The sequence below is a fragment of the Malurus melanocephalus genome, unplaced genomic scaffold (genome assembly GCF_030028575.1).
Source record: "Malurus melanocephalus ecotype Western Australia unplaced genomic scaffold, MMel_1.1 scaffold_566, whole genome shotgun sequence".
NCBI lineage: Eukaryota > Metazoa > Chordata > Aves > Passeriformes > Maluridae > Malurus > Malurus melanocephalus.
Window position 1 is genome coordinate 68,665 of NW_026623798.1, and position 21,291 is coordinate 89,955.

Consider the following 21,291-nt stretch of genomic DNA (forward strand, 5'->3'; position numbering starts at 1 on the left):
AATTTACACATTAAGGCAAAGTTATCTTAGTTCCTTTAAAAACACTGGCTGCGAAGATTTTTCTTTTAATTTTCCTCTTGAGGAATTGTGTAGCATGCAGCAGAGAGAAGAGAGCAAGCCAAAGCACTTAAGAGACACTCCTGGTTTTTGCCCCTCTGTAGAGGAAACAACAGTGCTGTCAGTCATCGCTTTCCTGTTTATTCTCTCTAGACAGTGAGCATGGCATAGGAAACATGGACTGACAGCCTGGAGAACAGAAGTTATTTGCCATTCTGTTAGTAAGTACTCTTCATAAATGCATTGCTATGGGGCCACATCTCCGAATCCAGTTTTGTTCTTCACAGTTAGTATCCCCTCAACTCAGTGTTGCACAGCTGTAAGCTTTTCTGGCTGGATACCACTCACCTCTTTCTGAAGTTTTCTGTAAACACCATTGCTGGCTTTGTGACAGGCTTGAACAGAGGTGCCCTTTTACTGCTCCTTCTCTTCAGGAAGTCCAGTCAATTAGTCCAAGGCAAAGCCATCGATTGCATTTTAGTTTCTTTCATCCTTAAAACATTGCTAAGTACTGACTCTGTGACCTAGGTAATTTCAGCTGAAATGATTGTTCTCAAATCTAGGAACAGTTTGCAGTGAATATTCTGGGACTTTGGAAGTGATAAAATGTAGGAATATTCCTGTATTCAATTTGTCATAGTCTTTCTGTAACTTGGATGGCTTGATTTTTCTAGTCCTTGTAACCGGTTTGTGTTTGTAAGGAACTAGTTTCTTGGCTGGTCTATCTAATCTTCAGRATCATCTAATGCCAGACCTGTTTGGACACATACTTTGTTCTTTGTTGGTTGCTATGGTGTCCTAGTACCAGGAAACTGAAGTATGTCATGAGACACTGCATTTTTTCTCTTAATTCCACTGAATGTGGCTCCAGAACGGTCTCTGATGTGACACATTGGGGTGCTGCTGTGTTTGGAAAGTTTTTGGAGCCACAGGTGGTCCTGTCCTCAGATGAATGTAATACTGACCCCTTATATTTGATTTTTTTTATTTTTTTTTATTTCTAATGCCATGGATTTTAAAATCAGAAGAGGGGCAGGATCCCACTTGAATCTGATCTTGGCAAACAGCATTTGACATTTTGTAGTCTCTGTAGAGATGTGTTTCAAAGCCCATTTTCAGCGTTCAAAACCTGACTTTGATAGTTCAGTTCTTGGGAAGCAAATCTGCTCTCCTAGGGAGTAACAGAACCTGAGTTGTCTTGGTTTGCCTGTAGCATGAGTGGATGTGCAGAGGGGCTAAAACATGCATATACAGAGGCAAAGCAGACTTCACAAGACTGTTTAAGTGACCTTTTTTCCCAAATGCTTTTGGAAGAGTGGAACAGAGCCTATGAGCTGAGAGCTTGTTTGTATTAAAGAGCAGTCTCCAGAATCAACTGAACTTAAAATGGAAAGGAAGAATATCCCTTTTTTTCTTAATTGGTAGGGTCTAAAATCTCTCAAATTAATGTTACTGAGTAAGTGTCAAGTAATAGCTATGAGTTTTAATGACAATAATAGATAAATCTGTAAAAATATTACTTCTCTTGTCTCAAAATAGTGATTTGAATAACTTTTTTCTTTCAGTAACTGTTTTAGTAAGACAAAAGTTAATGTGCTGCAGAATAATAAAAATTGGATCTCTCTTCCTCCATATAACATTTTAAAAATAAGTTCAGAAAGAATGAGGCATTTTCCTTGTTGTCTGGGACTTAGGCTCTCCTGGCTGGGTTGCAGCTTTCTCCTGCGCCACTCTTTCCATGTGTTTTACTTCCAGCTGACTTGGCTCTGTAGCTCTGCCTCCAGCTTTTCTATTATGGGAAGCCCATCCAAGAAGCAGTGGTAAGAGCCTTCCCTGCACTTTCTGTTACCTTAGTCTGCATCATATTTTTTAAGATACCTTAACCAAAAAAAAAAAAATATTTCCTGGACTTACATTTTCTATCTGGCTTGTTCCATTCCTGAATTTTCCCTGAAGCATGGGAAAACATGGAAGAATGTGGCTGACCCTTATCTGCCAAGGTTCATCCACTCCAGATGAGAGAATTTGCTACCACTGCATCTACCAAATGAAGGGAGTTGAGTACCTCCAGCARTTTTGTTTTATTTGGAGTCATATCACCAGGGACTTGCCAAAATATACCATCTAAGATTTTTTTTTTGTTTGTTTCTGAAAGCCCAACAAATACAGAAGTGATCTTCAGCCAGATGTCCCCTTTGGTGTAGTRAAGGTTGGGCTTCAAAGCTGATGTTACCTGTTGGTACTGGTACTGGACCTTAAATTAGCCAGTGTGCTTTAGCTCTTCATATAGGAACAGCATAAGAGGAAGGTATCCCAAAAATTTAGAGCTAGAAAACGAAAAATAATTTTTTGCCTCCAGTGTTTTGAGATGGTAGAGAAGGAAGGTTAGTTTTTCTCCACRGTACATGCAAAGTAGAGAACCAGTGTGTGCTTCCTGTCTCCAGAGTGCAATATCGCTAGTAGGAAGAATTTTCAATATCTAAACWGGCATCTAGTATGCCACAGAATTTCACATCTTCTTTGTTTCCTCATCTTTGTCATTTACTGAAAAAAATGCCTGATGCTAAGAAAGGGAAATGTATTCTCCTATACTTCCTAAACTAAGTTCTTAGAAGCATCTCTTTCTACCCCAGGAGTCTTAGTACACGGTCATGCTTGCTTTTGTTTTTGCTGTCTTAACAAAGCAGGCATACTAAACAGACTTCCCCAAAAAACATCTTACATTTTTGGACTTTGGAAGTTTCAGTATTCCTTTCTCTAGTATTTGAATAAAAACGTTTTTAAAGATAACACAATTTCAGGTTAACACTTTCAGGTATCAGTGAGGAAGTGGCATCATTATGGTTCCTGTGAGAATTCTGGTGCTACACAGCTGAAGAAACTTACTTCAGTCGTGATGTACCTTKTCAGGGTGTCAGCAGTGAAAGCAGCATCTGTGTTAAGCCTTGGCATACTGGTGTACGATGGGGAAATCTTGGTGTATAATGTCTTGGTGTATAAAGTCTTCTAATAAAAATATTTGTATCTTGCTTTTCTGACGGTGTTACTCTTCATAAGTACTCAAGGACTTCATTTTGTTTTAAATACCACATAATGYAAATTGGGAACTGAAAGACTTACCTCCTAAACTTCTGCTAGGCTTATCCTTCATCTCAAGTGTAATTGCTTCTAGCCCTTCATACACTGACCTTGGCTTTCCAGAAGATGGATTCACAGCATAATGTTAACATTGCTAAGTTTATTCTTGTTTATTCCTCAATGCTTTTTAAAAATTTTCAGTGTTTCCTAAAAACCAAGAATGCTGTATGTCAGATTAAATAAACAGATCTCACATTCTTTTTATTACAGAAGTAGCAAATATGTGTTTATATAGCGTGTGTACTGTGCTCCCATTTTCCTTTAGCTTGGGACACTTCATGATACAGCAGTTTATTCTTTCTCTTGGCACACTTTTGCATGTTTTCTGTTCTACGTTTCTACGTTTTCCTACATCTCTTAAACTGCATTTTCCTCCTCTGTCTTTTCTATMCGTGTTGTAATTGCTTGTCTGCTTTGCTTTCTTCTGGATTGTATTTTTTTTTCTATTCCATCCCAAGGTACTTAGTGACCTGGATTTCTTAAATCTGTCATGTTTCCTCCCTGAATTTCCATTCTTCTCCTAGGTTTCTGTAGCCACTTTTGATGCATTTTTCACTCCAGTGGAGCAAGATTTCAACCCTTTTGTATTTCTGTGTTCTGAAAGACAGTACACATGTTCACTGGCCTGTGTTTTCTTTGCAGTGAGACCAAACTTTGAGGAAGGTGGGACAGCAACTGCAGGGAGGAAACACGAGTTTATACGCTCTGAGAGCGAGAACTGGCGCATCTTCAGGGAGGAACAGAATGGGGAAGATGAGGATGGAGGCTGGCGACTGGCTGGGTCACGGAGAGATGGGGAGAGGTGGCGTCCTCACAGTCCAGGTGAGAGCAGAGCTGGGCAAACATGCAGTCGTGGTTATAGAGAAAGGGCAGAAGCCATGAGGAGAGGGAAGTGCCTCATTCAGGACAAAAATAGGTTCATACATATCGATAAATACTGTTCTGGCATGTGTGGGACTTTTGATCACAAAATCATTAGCATAAAATTATGTACCTTTTGTTTTAGCATCCTGAGTACCCTTACATATTTAAGGGAACAATATTTTTGTGCTGTTCCCTTGTCCGTATTGTGGTCCAGGTGTATATATACCTGGTAAAATAAGGGGTTTTTAATAGCACTGTTTCGTTGTGGCCGTGTTAGTGCAGGGGTGGAAATCACCCACATGAGGCAGTGTACCTAAGGCTGCAMAGTGACACTGAAACTAAACCACTCTGGTCATTGACCTCTGACCTTTTTTCAGATGCRTTTGCACTGCCAAAAAGCAACCTTGGAAAATCTCAAAATATGCATTTTACTCTATGCATTTTGTATTTAGTTACAGGATGTCTTGTCTCGATAAATTTCAGGCATCTCTTTGGTTTCACTCTCCCCTTCCCCAGCCTGGTAGGGCAAGTCTGTTCATTTGCTTTCCAGCATTGTATTGCCAGCTTTGTGGGAGATATACAAAGGAGAGCTTGGTATTTCAGTAGTTTGACTGAAACATATATTCTTTTCCTTCTCTTTGGAAAAGATTCGGTCATACGTGATGTGGGATCCTGGGTTTTGATATCTTTTGGCTGCAGAAGGCTTCTGAAATACCAGTGGAGGATTAGTCTTTTCCATTATTATCTTCATAGAATCATAAAATTGTTAAGTTTGCAATAGACCTTTAAGTTGATTGAGCCTAACCATTGACTCAGCACTGCCAAGGCCACCACTAAACCATGTCCTTAAGTGTCATTTCTGTACATCTTTTAAGTAACTCCAGGCACTCTGACTGCCCTGCTTCCCAGGGTAACCTGTGCCAAATATTTGACAGCCCTTTCAGTGAAGAAGTTGCTCCTAATGCCCAGTCTAAACATCCTTTCTGGTAGTTATACAGGGTAATAAGGTCCCCACTTTGAGCCTCCTTTGCTCCGTGCTAAACTTAATAGGAAAGCGAAGAAAGCACAGGGTATTTTTGGTGGACAACTTCTTTTCTTCAATAAAAAAGTTCCAGTTGCTCTTACAATGGGTCTGTTGCCCTTTTCAACATCCCAGACTTTCARTACTGCTACTGTTGTGAGCAACCATAACCTCTGTTCTCAGCCCTCTCCACAGCCGTGAATAATTGCCCTCAAATAGCTTATACAAATATTTAGCAGCAAGTCCAAGGTTTGATTTATCATCAGATGTATTCTGTTTAGAGCAAGGCTAAAGGGCAAATTTTGAAGAATGTGATTTTCTTTTCCATAGTGTTTGGTCACAGCTGTTGATCAGACACTGCTGCTTTGTTAAGGCRACATCAGGCAAGCCTACCACATGAAAGCAGCACAGCACTCAGGAGTGGAGTGTTCTGTGACTACAAGCYGCATGTTTTAGCTTGAAAGGAAGTGTAGACCTCAAAGTTCATTCAGGATTTGAACTTTTTTGGAAGATGTTTTGAGAAGGGTTTTGAAAATTCRTCTTACTTCTCTCATGGAAAATATCACTGCTTATYTGATTTTTCAGTGTTGTAGAAACTAACTGAACTTCTCTTAAAGTTAGATTTAGCAGGTATCATTGAAAGCCTTTTCAAAGAGTTATATGAATCTGCAGAAAAGTTGCTAGTTTTAAGATAGCCTGAGCTGACAGCTGTGTTTTCTTAGTTTCACCTTTCATCAGAGCTGTATTTGAATTCTGCTGTTAGTAGTACCCACAGAACTGTCAAAATGGTTTTAATTACATTTTTGCTTTAAACAATGAGTTTAACTCAAATTGTGGCTTGAACTGCTTCTTTGTACTTATTCCGATGTTAGGTAATAGTATAATCATATGTCCTGCTAAAAATAGAGMAATGTTTTCAGAGGACTGTCATCATTTGCTTAGCTGATCCTTCCTTTAGCTTGGCTCTATGTAGTCCCTGCTAGGATGTGTAGACTGGCTAAGTATTTGCAAGAGGAGTGTGACCACAGATGTAGATTCACTGGCTGCTTCAAAGTTATCTATTTTYTTTTYCTTTTAATTTTTAACCATCTTTTAAAATTATTTTATGTTCCAATTCTTGCATTTRTAGAATGATTGCCCTTTAAATTTGCAAGGCAAGTCTGTTTTGTCAGAAACATATACAAAAACCTGTTTCGGTCTCAAAACTGGTGACTRATCTATAGGTGCTTATGATTTTGTTTGCCAAGTCAGCCTTAAGGAAGAGGAATAATTTTTTCTTGCCTAGAATTTCTGATATGATTTTKTGTGCTTACTTAAAGAGCTCTTTAAATAGATCTTTTCCCTGAAAAGCAATTGAGAGAGGCCTTAAGCTGTACTCTCATATAAAGAGTTCAGTTGCTGCTTTTTTTTGAAAGGCTTTTGAAAATCATCTTCATTCACTCCACTTTCAGAATCAGGTGCTGTGATTCAACTAGAGTTGAATTTTTGGGCGTTGTTCCTTGTGTTTCTTAAATATGTTGAAGCAACTAAAGTGCTCTGGAGAGTCTTCCTCTAAAACTAGCAAAGAACTAGATTCGTGTAACATGTGCCAAAAAATACTCACTTTATTTAAGTGTTTAGTTTAGCACTCAGTGTTGTTTTAGTATATGTTGAAAATTTCACAGCTGAATTAGAGAGTATAACTTGTAAGAGATAAATATCTATTAATAATTGAGGCTRATATGTACTTGGATTTCCTGAAGCAGTCAGTAGTCCTGTCTTTTACCTACAATGTCACCATAAATTGCATGGGATAAATTAAGCTTAAAATTATCTTTACACTTGAAATCTTGAATGTGTATCTAGTGGCTAGTGATACTRTCTTAAAGCTATGTTTATGTCCTAGCTGTTGGTTAAAAAACTTTAGGTTTATCTCTGCTTATAGCATGTTTTAAATGTTGGCAGCCTGATACTTCAGACCTGAATTAYAGCCTATATTCTAACCGGGTTTTTCTGAACACATTTTGTTATTAAGRAACGAGGTCATATGTCTGCTCCACCTATGTCTTTTTGCCTCTCCATGTAGCTCTGAATGCGGGGGCTATRAAAGGTGGTGTGACTAAAACCTCTGCAAGCAGAATAAATGGTTCTTCATTTGAACTTTGAAGATACCTGGGATTAACAAAATGCTTAGAAATCATCTTCAAAAACCATGTTTCTGGGTCTCWCTATGAAGAGCCTGCACTCCTGGTACTAGGATGTAAACTCTGCAATAATAGATGCTCCTCTCTATGCAGGGTCTCTAGATGGCTTATTTATGACCATATAGGAAATTCTTAATACTGAATTTTCGTATTCCACAMAAAAGAGAGCTAAAGAAGACATGCTCAGGCCTTTGTGAATGCCAGGGTAGCAAAGAGGCAGAGCTGTTAATCCATACACTATGGCATTGCCAGTCTCAGGTCATAGCTCTGTCTGCTCCCCTGTTGGGAACTCTCACATGGCCATTGCTGCTTGTAATGAGGAGCTGTCTGTCCAGGGACTCAATCAGAAATGCTGTCTGCTTGTCAACAAACCCTCACTTAAATCTCTTTCCCTAATAACAATAAAAAGATTGCCTCAGACCACTGATTTGATGGTTTAGTACTTCTTTCTTACCGAGGCATAATTAGAAGCATAGATTAAGTTATCCCGTGGAATTATTTGCAAATAGGTACATATGGAATAGTGAAGACCCTGTTAAAGTCTTAACATTTATGTGTCCTTGGTGGAATTTAAGGTCAAGGTTCATGTTTCTGGAAAGAGTTTGTTTTACATGTCATGTATTTTTGTGAGACAAAGGTGGATTTTTGTATGGCTAATATTAATAAGGTATTAATTACAGTCAGTGTGGAAATATTCCTCAGTCATGAAACAGGCCCACATGTCTTCCCTTCATTGTGATATATTTTTGGTAGCCATTTCATACTGTGAGGCTGCACTGATTACAGTGGATTTTTTGAGCAAAAAAAAAAAAAAGAATTTACTTCTGATTTTTTTTATCCAGTAAAGAACAACCACTATGAAAAACACTAAKGTGCCCTCATTTTTGCTTTGCACCTTTCTGGTAAAGATGGCTTGAAAATCTGTGTACAATCCTGATGGCATGTAAATCTGTGTACAATCCTTTCACTCCCAATTTGTTTTCCTTTGCAGTCAGTTCTTTACAGCTTAAATAACAGCATTGCATTCAGAGGATTTTAAGCTTGGCCGAATGAAGGTGTCTTCTGAATATGAAATTTATACATGAATTGGGAAAGTTTTCTCACTTCTTACCTTTCCAAGTTTTGGTTTTCCATGGCTAAAAAATTACCATTCAAGAGACTACTAGACCTTTCAAAKATACTTGAACAGTTGTCACTCCGTTTTTCATGTATATGTGCAAAAGCATATCTGAGGGCAAGAGACAGAAACCATGGGTGTTTTGTTCAGGATGTGACTCCTTCCGAGTTCCTGAAAGAAAATACAAAATTTTACCATGTGAAACGGCCAAAARAGACTCAAGTCAATGATGGCTGGTAAATTCAATTGGCAGCTAGTGTTGAGTGTCGTGTTTTGGTGCCTGTTTTGGATTTTGTAGCTCTGCTTTCTTAGCTTTACGTCGTTTCTAATGCTCATTACAGAGTTTGTAATGTGCGGATAGACAGTGGACAATGTTTGAAAGTCTCCTGCCTATTGGCAAGGTGCTACTTTTCTTTGCCTTGTCCTTGAAGTTGCCTGTTCGTAGGTGAGCTGTACCCTGTAGGGGCTTTCTGCATTGCTATCAGTGTTCTCTTGTCCCCCTCCCCTTCCCATGAGCACTGCCCCGTGTGTAAAGTTCATTTCCCCACCTTAGACGGCCCTCGTTCTGCAGGCTGGCGGGAGCACATGGAGCGACGGCGGAGATTTGAGTTTGATTTCCGGGACCGAGATGATGAGCGGGGCTATCGTCGCGTGCGCTGTGGCAGCGGCAGCATGGACGACGACAGGGACAGTCTCCCTGAGTGGTGCTTGGAGGATGCAGAAGAAGAAATGGGCACATTTGACTCCTCTGGAGCATTTCTCTCTTTAAAGGTGAAAAGCTRCTTTGGGCCCTTGGGTCACTTGGAGCAAATGTCCTGCGATTTCGAGTGGGTTATGGGTGATTGTGTTGACTTTGCAGAAGGTGCAGAAGGAGCCGATACCGGAGGAACAGGAGATGGACTTCCGGCCTGTGGAGGAAGGGGAGGAAAGATCTGATTCTGAAGGGAGCCACAATGAAGAAGCCAAAGATCATGAAAAGATGAAGAAAGAGGGAGAGAAAACAGAAAGAGTAGTGGCAGGTAAGGGAGACTTCTTCTGCAACTGTCAGTGTGGAATTTCTGTTAATAAAGTTACATGGAAGTGTGCCCTATTACAGAAGCAGTGGAAGAGGCAGCCCCGGCATCATCTCCAGCTGCAAGGTCAGACACCCCACCGAAATCCCAGCCTCCAGACCCACTGCAGACAAACCTTTTTGAAAGAAAGGAAGAGTCTGTGCCTGAAAGAACAGAAAAAACAGAAGATAAAGAGAATCGAGCAGAGAATACACCACCAGCCAAAATGTCYAACAGAGGGGAAGGTAATAAGCCTGACAGATAAATCTGTTAAGTTTCCATTACTCACTGTGGGTATTGCTGGTCTCTTAAAAGAGGCAAGGACTGGATTATTGTGATGGAAAGCCAGAATTCCCTGACTGGTCTGTATATGCAGGATTTGTTGCCATCTCAAATGCTTGCATTGCACTGGTACTTTGCATTGAAATGCAGTCCAGAGAAATAAGAGCYAGTTGTGGATGTGCCTCCTTGTGGTACAGCACAGCAGCCTGGACAAATGTGTATGGCCAGGAAATGGGATATGCTGAAGTATGCCAAGTTCTGCACTGACAGAACTAAACTCTTTGTTCTGTGACGTTAGGGTGGGTGACTGCTGTAAAGCACCACATTCAAGAAGATCTGAAAATGCTTTTGCTTTGGTTCTAAATTTAAACCATTGAATATTCTCTCCATAAAGTTCTTAAAAGTAATTGTCATTTWTGTTAAAGATAATGAGCTAACTTCAGTGTTTTTCTTTAGATTTGGCTTCTCTTGCTCAACCTTTGCCACAGATTTCTGCAGACACAGCTGCTTCTACTCATCTCTCTCCTCCTGTTTCCAACTCAAATCCTGCTCTGCGGCCAGTTCAAACACCTGTCACAGCTGCTCCGGGCATGGGCAACATTCCTACTGACCCAGATGATGAAGAGGGCCTCAAACACCTAGAGCAGGTAAAATTTCTCAAATTCCTTTATTGTTGACAATTGTGAGACTGGAAGAATGTGGAATGCAGAAAGTATCTGAAGCCTATAAAATTAGAAATGTAGCTGAAACTTTACACTCCACAGTGTATACTGAAAGTGGCTTCTCTCCATTTTTTTTGGTAAATCATTCAAGCTTTTGTATTTTTCTGGATCTGCATGCTATACCTTGTGTTAAAGAGCTAGAGACCATAGTGCTTATGACCACCGTCAAATAGCATTATGATTTGTCTTGAGAAATTATGGATGTCTGATATGTTTRAAAAACAAAACMCAAACAAACMATCAAACAAACAAAAACTCAGCCAAAACCCCGGTAAATTAAGCACAAACCTGTGTTGATGAAAGTGTAGTGACTGCTGAGATGTAGAGCCTTCTGTGTGTTCATGCTCCCATGCCTGTTTTATTTTTCACTGTGGTGCTATGTGGAATCTTCTTGGCAAGTTGCTCTAAAGCTTTTCTTAAGCAGGTGAACTGTGCTTTTTCATTRTTCTGCCAGTGTGGTAGACAGAGCTCCAGGTCTGTGCAGAAGTCACATCTGTCCTGGGGCTGCCTGTCATTCCTGGTACTCTCTGGAGCAGTGGGTAGCACAAGGTGGTTGTGTTTGGCACATTCATTTCCAAATCCGTAAGCTCACATCTAAGTCTTGTATTCCTTGCTGGTTTTGATGTCTCCTGCAGCAAGCAGAAAAAATGGTGGCATATCTGCAGGACAGTGCCCTTGATGATGAAAGACTAGCAGCAAAAATTCAGGAGCACAGAGCAAAGGGTTCCTCTATGCCGCTGTTCCATGAAGCCATGCAGAAGTGGTACTACAAAGATCCACAAGGAGAAATTCAGGGTAGGTCTGTGCCCTTTACACTTCCTCTTTTGTTTCATGGATTGTTAAAGAATTCTTCACAGAATTACCTCCAACAGATGCTGGTGCTTTTTTTTACAAAAGAAGCACAGGGAATTAACCATTCTGCAGTGAGGTTTTGCAAATATATCCAACCCATCACTGCCCCCATGAGCTCAGGAGGCCTAACATACAGAACTGTGCTTTATTGTGGGYGAGGTTTGCTATCATTTCATGTTTCTGTGAATTAGGTTAGACTCAAACCCGTTTTTCATGACAGKAGTTACTCAGGTTTCCAGGTAACAGTGGAAAAGAATGAAGAATGTGACTACTCAAGTAGTTTGTTGTGAAGAGTCCAGGAGAAACCTTGAAATCTGTTTTCTATACTTAGCCTGAAGACATGAAGTATTCAGGGAAGAATGGTTGATGTAGATTCTAGAGCACAGAGGAATGATGTTTCCAGCAGCGAGCGCTCACTCAGAATCTCAGTTTAAATTGCACTTACATCTCAGTGCATTGTTAGTCCATAATAGATGGGAACTGTTTCCTGCTTTTAGGTTTTGTTAAAGAAATTTATTTTACAATTATATTTGGAGCAGGCCTCTCATATAGATATTTCTGTCTTTGCTTTCAGAAGGTACTTTTCTTTTAGAGAAACGAAGCTGCTTATCTGCTTCCCAAAAATGCAGTTACAGCAAGGAAGRCATTTAGTGTTTACTTCACACTGTGTAATGTGAATGGCTTCTCTGCTGTGTGCTGCAGATAGGATTGATGGGAATAAAGGAAGTTAACAACGAAGTGTTTTTATGTGCTCAGTGTGTATCAGTCACTGCTGGGTGTTTATTGATGATAATAAGGGTCAGGATCTAAATATTTTTTATTGGAGTAACTAATGCCTCAAATGTGACCTCAAGAAGTAAACACTTCCACATGATTTTTTTTCTTGCAAYAGCCCCTTGTGGTTTCATATCCTCTGGCAGGAATTGCTTTCTCAAGATACTCCTTACAGAGTAGGCAAGGGTTRCTGAATTTTCCTGTTTTTCAGAAGATATTTTTGCAAAACTTATTTATGTTGTTCTTGCTTAGTTAAATGATACTTTTAAAATRCTGATTTTGTATCTATTTGAATATGTAAAATACATATAGAGCCCTCCTTTAAAGGGAATGACTGAAGTCTGTCTCAGAAAAAAAGGAAGAGAGGGAAAAATGTAGATTTTTCAAAGGAAATAAACTGGATCATCATTATCTTAAAAAAATTGTTCAGAGGTGGATCTGTTCATCTGCTAAGTTCCAGAAGCAATACTTGTGTAAAACATGAGAGTTCCTCTGATTTGAAGGCAAGAGTTGAACCAGGCTAAGACTGTTTAATTATCTGTGCAGTGCAGTGGAGAAAGCAGCACTTGTGGTTCAAGTACTGTCAGCCAGTAGGTACTGCTGAGCTCCAGAGTGAAAGCTGCCACTGCTGTGAATCTGAAGCAGTGAGCTCTGCTGGAGGGCAGGAGCATTAGCTGGACCCAGCCCCACACCACTGTGGCTGCTTGGCTTTCACCCCAGAGCTAACAGAGCTCTSCCTCCAAGGCAAGCTGAAAGCCATCATGCACTTTTCCTGAGACTGTGGGGCAGTGCTGTAGCCCCTGTGGAGATATGCATAGACAGTCCAGCCTTGTATGAGCAGTGTCCCSGTGAGTGGGTGAGGCGGACAGGAAYGCCTGGTGCTGGGCACTGTGTGAGTTTAACCAGCTCCTTGTTTCCAGCATGYTGAATGTGGTCTTGCTTCCCCCTCCCCACAACGTGTATTGGTTGATGTTATTTCAGGTCCATTCAGTAATCAGGAGATGGCCGAGTGGTTTCAGGCTGGATACTTCACAATGTCACTGTTGGTAAAGAGAGCCTGTGATGAGACTTTCCAGCCCCTTGGAGACATCATGAAAATGTGGGGTAGGGTTCCCTTCACTCCAGGCCCTGCACCGCTTCCACATCTGGTAATTATGTGATAGTTACAGTATTCAAATAGTCCTCTACCAAGTGAGAATTGAATTATTTAGGTGTCTTGTATGCTGTCTTGGAATTGCAGGTGTTCCAAGCACCAAAGTTGAATTCGGTGTTAGATTACTTTTGTAAAAGACACATAATTTGAAAATGTTTATGCCMTGTTTATGGCTGGGAGGCTGGGTCCTGTGATATGTAAAGGTGCTGTGCATTTCGCAGGCTTTGTAAATCTTTGTCTTGGTCTAGGTATTTTTCTATTCATTTTGTTCTTCTGGTCAAAATCCAACTTTTACATTGCTTGCATTTGCAATCTGCTACTCTTAGTATATATGTAATTGAAAAAGAACATTTTATCTCTAAACATAGGGCGAGCTGGACCAAGAACGACTGACTAGACAACAGGAGTTGGCTCTGATCCAAATGCAACACCTCCAGTATCAGCATCTTTTAATACAGTAAGACTTCCTGTCCYAGAGATCTTCCAGTGGCTTTGTTCTGCTCTGCATTTTTTAGTCGTCTGGGTTCAGCTGTTCTTGTTTACTTGGGCAATGGGGCTGAGAGTGCTTCACTTGCAACAGCAATGGCTGCTTCCACAAACCCCAGAGATGTTGGTAGGGTGATGTGGCTGCCCCAGGCTCACTTTTCAGAGTCCTTTTCAGTGTCACACATAGCTACTTTAGTGAGACCTGCTTTAAAGGTAGCTGTTATGATCAGACTAAATCTCAGGCATMCTAATAATGCCCTTCAGATGTTTGATGTCAGGGGAATGCTAAATATCTTTGGAACTGGAGATGGAGAAAGCAGAACTTACCTTTGGTTTGCTTGCTTAGCGCTTTGAAGATCAGTGTGAGGTCCTGCTGGGCAAAACAGTTTGTCATCCATTTTGCCAAAGTTGTCAGTTGTTCAGTTATGGCCAGTTCCTGACAGCTTGTTTTGCAGCAGCTTGGAGTAAAGAAAGTAGTCAGACTGCTTGTTCARGGAATCCTGAAAGCTTGTGTCTTGATGGTTTTTCAATACTGGTTGTCATCTTATTGGTTGGATGAGGCAAGAGCCTGCTCCTGTACTAGGCAATGCCTTGACATACTGGGGAAGAGACTGATTGTAAGTGGGCAGTGATCAAAGCCAGATTARTTCGAGCTAGTGTTATGGAATTTAGACAAGATGGAAGTAGTGTTGCACAGCTTACAGGAGAAACATGGAGCATATTCAGGTKATATAGCTGAGGGTGAAGTCTGGTTCTGCTTATGTGAACCAATTGGTTGTATCCTTGTTGTATAGCRTTTTGATTTTTACCAAGCCCACATTCTGTGGTTTCCTCTAGTATTTAGCATGTRCATTATATAGGTCAGCGGGCATTAGTCCCATGCTGTGAATCTGTCCGCACCTTGAGCATAAGTGAACAAATACCAGTGATTTTCTGCTTCTCTTTTGAAGACAACAGTATGCACAGATGCTGGCTCAGCAGCAGAAGGCAGCCCTCTCATCCCAGCAGCAGCAGCAGCTCGCTATTCTCTTGCAACAGTTCCAGGCCCTGAAGATGAGGTGAGCTAGCCCAGACTTTAACTGAATTCTGTTCTTCCTGTGTACTAGCTTGTATATAACAATAATTACATCTTGTCAGCTGTTTGTCCTAATGACCTTGGYTCATATTTGAGAATTATATATTTTTAAAATGATAATGAGAATATGAGTATGTGTAAGAATRGGAAGCAGTTTCAGGGTATTGACTACTTGTTTATATGTGTAGTCTTAGCTTGAGAGAGTGTTTATGGAGATGAGGACTTGAAATTGTTGTGCTGGTCACTGAGAGGCTTTGCAAGTTTTGCAGTACTGGAGGCTTGTTGCTCAAACTGGCCTGCAAGCAGCAGATGCAAAACTGTAGTTTAGCCCTTGACTTAGCAGCAGGGGTGAGATCAGCAAGAGCTCTGTAAACAACTAGTGTTGTACACATCATATTCTTGTTTTAAATAGAGGTGTGGAAGGAAAGCATTATGTAACAAGTTACTAAATCTCATGTACACTCCTGTCCCTGGAAGTGGCATGCTGACTCTTCYCTGTTGGTGTTACAGAATATCCGAACAGAACATGATGCCACCTGTTACAAGGTCTGTATCAGTGCCCGATACTGGCTCAATATGGGAACTTCAGTCAGCTTCACAGCCTACAGGTAAGTTGCTTAGCCTGGGTCAAGTCTGTAGGGAAAAGTCCATGCATTAAGCATCAGTGTCTTTGAGATGATCCCTCCCTCTTTGGTACAGGGGACATTGTTTCTGCATCATGGTGTTTAACTGAATCACCCCACTTTGCTTTGCAGTATAAGTTCCTTTTGAGAGTGGTGGAGAATATGGTAATTTTTCTGATGGTTATGAGAAGTCCAGATCTGAGGGGATTGTTATATTTAAGGATATTCTGCTTTGATGGGAGGAGTAGGAATAGCTGGTTTTTCTGCAGAATTTTGTAGGAAACCCAGCCTTCCTCCAAYAGTCATGGACAAGCCTTGTTCTACAGGAGGATAAGGTGGCCTTCTACTGACTGAGATGAAAGTGTTAACATGATTTCAGTTACTAAAGCATAGTAACAACATACTCAAAATTCTCTCCTTTCAGTTATATTTTGTTCACATGCTTATTTTTGCTTGTCAATGTTTGTTTTCTTCACTGTCTAGTCTGGGAAGGAAGCAGTGTCTGGGATCTGCCCATTGATACTGCAGCTCAGGGACCAGCTCTAGAACAACTTCAGCAGCTCGAGAAGGCCAAAGCTGCAAAGGTCAGAAACTGTTTTGTACTGTAAGAAGTTGGGATTGCACTTCTGCAGTGTAACTGTGGTGATTGAGCTCTTCAACGGATGAATTTGACTAGATTTTCATGGAAAACACCATTATGAGAATAGGGGTCATAAAAACCTTGAAACTATGAAATCYTTGTGAACGGCTGTTTGGAAACCATTGCTGTGGAGGTGCCACTGACCTCTGAAATAGTGGTTGTGTTCTGTTTTAAACTGCGGTGATCATGAGTTGTCATGCTAAGTTGTCAGCTAAGCCCAGAGTTGGGAGAAGGTAGTTGTTCTCTTAATCCTTGTGTTTTTAACCAGAACTGGTTTGGGGAATCATAAGGGTCCTATTTGTCGGTGTTATTCCATATGTTTTCTAGTATTAAGTTATTTTAATGAGTTTGAACCTGTATGATTCTGTACATTTCCTGAAAATCCCTGTTTTATGATGACTGCAAAGCAACTCACTACTCACTTCCAAAGCCAGAGGGTATTTTGAGGAGCTGTTGTAGAAACGAGGAGCTGTTGTTCATTACAAGCAGAAATTGTCCAGAATTGTTCTAGACTGTTTCAAGAATCTGACCCCAGTAGGCAGCCAGCTGTTAGGTAAAATTAAGGGAGAGCATCTGTCAGAGGCTTCATCTGTTAAACTGAGACTGTAATTTCAGCAGAGTTGCCCTAAGAAATGGTGTAGGAATACATTACCTGCATCTGAGTGTAGTTTTATGTGAATTGTAGCTAGAGCAAGAGAGGAGAGAAGTGGAAATGAGGGCCAAACGAGAGGAAGAGGAGAGGAAAAGGCAGGAGGAGCTTCGGAGGCAACAAGAAGAGCTGCTTAGGAGGCAGCAGGAAGATGAGAGGAAACGACGGGAAGAAGAAGAGCTGGCCCGCAGGAAGCAAGTGAGTTTCCTCAATGTAGTTGATCTCTGATTAATTATAATACTTAAAAAACTCACTTTTAAAATCCTGTGGGGTCTTATTAATCTTTGATAGGTGTGTATGAAGACAGTTTTAATGTTTTTCATATGAGTGCATTTAATTATGATTCTTCTGTTCTTGACTTTTAAAGACTCCAAATTGCAATCTGAGAAAGGGTTTTTGATGCTTCACTTTAAGATAGGTTTCTGATTTTGAGCCTCAGGGCCTTTATTCCATGTGGAATATTCTCTCTCTCAACATTTTAGTGTCAATATTAGACTTTAGTTAGTTTCCCAGGTTTCTGTATTTTAATCTTTACTTGTCATTTATGGASTCGAGTGTTTTATGAGGATTTGTTCTGGAGTAGATGGAGCTTAAGYAGCTGTTTCAAATGAATAAGAGGGAGAGGGCTATAGTGGGAAAAAAGTTGATGTGACATTCAGATTATTTTTTCCCTGWTGTTCTTTTTAAACTTTTTTAAAATAAATTATTTTTTAAGTAAATTTTTTAAAGGAAGGGATGTGGCTTGGTGAAGCATATTTCTTAAAAAGAATTATGTGGTCGGTGTTGCAGTATGAGAATGAATGTAGGAATTGTAGTRTGTTCTTAATTTTCCAAGAATATAAAATGGAGACATTATTAGTTTGGCATTTTTGGCATTTACTTCTGAATTCTGTATGGAAGAAAATTTAGTTAGAGCTAGAGTTTTCACTCTGCATATGAAGGATAAGGGCAAGCACAGGGTTGAGCTTGTTCATTAAGGAGTTAGTCAGCAAATGTCTTGAAAAGTGCTGCATGAGTAATAGGCCACAGTAAATCATTCTGTCCTTTATAGTATTTCCTATGACGTTAGGTAGGCAGTTGTATAGCGTGTTCCTAGTTTGAGGATCAGACACTTCAGAGGAAACCTCTAGAATCTCTAGTTTTGTTTGGAAGTTCATTGTAGATCTCAGTTTACACAGGATTTGGGTTTTGTTACAGAAGATGTGTTTTAATTGGCACAGTATAATATGTAGATAATTTTCATGTATCTTTTGGAATCAAGTCTGCGAATAAATGGCTCCTTGCTTTAGTGTATCTACTTTGTGTACAGGAAGTTGTTATGCTATGCAGTAGGAAAGCATCTTTCAGTTTAACTTTTAACTTTTGAGATAGATTGCTTTAGATCTGGTTTAATGACAAGAACTCGTTTTTCAGCTGATCACCTGATAACTGCAATATGTATTGTCCATGCTGGTTTCAACTTAGACTTGGGTTGTTTCTTTTCACTCTTAACAGTTTTGCTACCATGTATAACAATGTCTGTTAAATTCCAAAGTTTTGTTGTCCACTTTGGATTTGTGCAGTAAACAGTCTGACTGCCTTTCTGAGATGCCATGGGAAATAACTATTTACAAGAAGGAAGCAGAGCGGGGTTGAAAAGCAGTAACAGCAAGTATCTTAGTTTATTACCAATGCAATAATTGCTAAAATGCTTAATTCTGAGCAGTAATGTCTTGAAAAGGTAACGAAGAGTTTAAGCACTTCTCTGGAAAGATAAAATAACATTGTATTCTGTACTTAAAAAAAAGAAACTGGTCTAATATTTGAATCTGACTTCTGTACTGGAAGGCATTGTAGAATCAGGGATGAACTGATTTATTAGCATGGATTTATGCAGAGGAGATGATGCTTAACAAATTTGATTAACTTCTTTTGAGGAGATGACAGTGAGAGCTGAGAGGGGTGAAGCAGTAGACTTAATCTGCCTGGACTTCAGGAAGGCTTTTGATGTAATACTGCATAAAAGACTAGTATATAAGGTTAGTAAATATGCTGTTGATGGTGAATTCTAAATAAAAAAAAAATAACTAATAGAAATTCAATTATGTAGGATGAAATGTCATACCAAATGTTGAATTCAGTTCTGTTCACAGTTTTCATCGATTACTTTGCACTGTAGAACTGCAAACAGTAATGTCCAGCTTGCGGAGCTCCTGTTTTCTTTTTTTTTTCTCTGGTCTGGTATCTTCTATTTTGTAATAATTGATTGCTTTCAGGAACAAAATTTGAGGTTTAATAACTAGCTAATAATTGTTTTCTCTGAACTACGTCTTTAGTGCTTTAGATTTTAAAATACCTGTTTCAAAGAGGAGAGCAAAAAGATTTGTGAGCCCTAGTAACAGAGACAAGCAGAATTGCAGATTCACCAACTGCRAAAAATTCTCTATTTTATTTAAAAATCCAGAGTCTGTTGAACTGGGAATTGCTGCTTAAGGATTTTTTTGAAAATATTACAGATATTTTAAAAGAACTGAAATGAGCTGTCTGTACAGCAAGATGTGTATATTTGAAAAAAAAATTATTAAGAAAGATAAAAAGATGCTAAAGAACACTGGGAATGCCTTGGAGCAGGAATCCATGAACATGGGAACACCTAAGAGCCAAAGGATTGATTATTTCCCGTACAAATCAGTGGCAGAAAACTGGAGAGCTTTGAATGGTTTTGGTCACATGCTCAAACAAAAACATCAAATAGTAAGAAGATACAGACATATATATTAAGACAACCTTTTTTATAGTTGCAAAGAGTCAGAAAAAAGGCTGTGGTTCCCAGCTTCTTATACCTTAGAGGATTTTTTTTTCCTTCTGTCAGTACAGCACTGTTCATCTTTAGTTCTGTGGGGGAGAGAAGTCTTTTAATGCTGTCATTCAACCATATCTCTCCTKGCATGCCTGAACAACAAAGAGATCCCTACTGTTTTCTTAATGGCAATTCTAGCCTMGTTTCCCAAGGGGGAAGTGGGGCAGAGATGTCACTGAACTGCTGTCCCATAGGAGGACTTGGTGACTTTGCTCATGTCTCCCAGGTACTACATGTTACATCAGTGAGAGTCTCTATCCTGGCTGGCAGTGAGTACTCCTGAGCTGGGATCCTGCTCTGTGGTCTCCAGGCAAACAAAAGAGACTGGCATCTCCAGCCTCTTCAGTAGCCTTTTCAGTAAAAGAGACAACAAGCAGAAATTTTTCAGCACCTGTTTTGGGGACACTTGATTGCTCTGACTTGACTGCATGTGTCCAATTAATACAGTTACAGGCCCAAATATCAAAAATGGTTCAGGTGGTGTGTGTTGCACTTGAAGATTTTGTGAATATTACAAATCAAGGATTTGATTAATGAGAAAAGGAATCACAGGATATTGTTGTATGTCTAGCAATAAGAAAAACACTTACTGCACTTATTAGCACCAAACCACTTAAGTGATATGAATGAATTGTTGGCTTGCAGGCAGCAGGTCCTCAGTKCCATGATTGCTTATAAAAGATGTTCTGTCTACTGACAGTTTTGTTGCAGGCATCTGAAGTTCATTGTCAGAGAAAATCCCGGTGCAGTTGTTTAGGGAGCTGTGTAGTGCAGTTTATCTACGCTATGTGTACACGAAGCTTTGATGTCATATTGAACAAATTAGGATTTCCTGGAGTTTGCATTTATGCTGCACAATTAGTCTCCTATAATCCTGCAAATAATGTTGATAATATAATTGCTTATAAAAAACTTGTATGAGTATGATTGCAGTAGTGATMATTTTTTAAAGGAAAGTATAARATTATAAAAGCTWAAAAAAGTTCTTGTCCAAAAATTARCWTCTTCAGGTTGAGCTGGTAGGGTAAGTCAGAAAGAGACAACAGAAGGGGTGAAAAGTAGGGTGGCCTTTACTGAATTGCTGGACATCAGAGGTCAGAAAAGGCTGCAAAAACTAAGGCTTTTTTTATGCAAGGGAARATCAGAACTGGTGGAAGAGGTTCCCAGGTGGAATCCCATTTAACAATACCCAGAAAGCCAGCCAAAGGCTGCTTGTTCCCTATTCCTCAAAAAACCCCAAATAGCAGAATGGAAAAATGTCAGTTTATGTTGATAGGAAAGGGTGCTACTCTTAYATTGTTGAATTAAGTAAGTAATTTTACTATTTGGAAAATAAAACATTATTTATTGGAAGCTATTTAATATAATTTAGGGATAGGCCAAAATCAAAGCCCTTAGAAAGCCTTTTGTTACCCATAATATTTAAATAGTACAGGGATAGCCCGGTCAAAACCCTTGAGAATTTCACATCTCTTGAGACTTTAAAAGTAACAGTGTCCTTAAGTGTATTGGGCTGTTTTAGCTTCTTGCTTGTGTCTGGAGATGTGGTTTGAGTTTTGTAGTGCTCTTTGAACAGTCAGTGTTCAGAAACTCCTGTAAGTAGGAAAAGCTTCCAACTTACAGCTGAGAGCCCCCACAAAARAAATTAATAATCCCCATACATTAAAATATTTATAGATTTAATGTTCAAGTACTTCTAATAGTGCTGCATAGTGGAAAGAGGAATCTTAGCCTTTGTTGTCATTCTTGACACCATTCTTCTTA

At 39.7% G+C, this 21,291-nt stretch overlaps 1 protein-coding gene across 12 annotated transcripts in view; it reads left to right on the top strand.

Annotated features, from left to right (window-relative positions):
• Positions 1–21,291, top strand: part of GIGYF2 (GRB10 interacting GYF protein 2) — a 75,484-nt gene that overhangs the window by 44,659 nt on the left and 9,534 nt on the right. For 7 of the 12 annotated variants that reach the window (XM_057382360.1, XM_057382359.1, XM_057382370.1 and 4 more), the window contains 13 exons: positions 3,838–4,017; positions 8,934–9,151; positions 9,240–9,399; positions 9,477–9,677; positions 10,171–10,361; positions 11,072–11,231; positions 13,044–13,210; positions 13,584–13,672; positions 14,652–14,759; positions 15,287–15,384; positions 15,883–15,983; positions 16,725–16,886; positions 18,605–18,706. In XM_057382360.1, coding sequence (XP_057238343.1) covers positions 3,838–4,017; positions 8,934–9,151; positions 9,240–9,399; positions 9,477–9,677; positions 10,171–10,361; positions 11,072–11,231; positions 13,044–13,210; positions 13,584–13,672; positions 14,652–14,759; positions 15,287–15,384; positions 15,883–15,983; positions 16,725–16,886; positions 18,605–18,706 — 1,937 coding nt within the window. The remainder of the gene's footprint in view (positions 1–3,837; positions 4,018–8,933; positions 9,152–9,239; positions 9,400–9,476; positions 9,678–10,170; positions 10,362–11,071; positions 11,232–13,043; positions 13,211–13,583; positions 13,673–14,651; positions 14,760–15,286; positions 15,385–15,882; positions 15,984–16,724; positions 16,887–18,604; positions 18,707–21,291) is intronic. The other 5 variants (XM_057382365.1, XM_057382366.1, XM_057382367.1 and 2 more) reach the window with 5 other exon arrangements.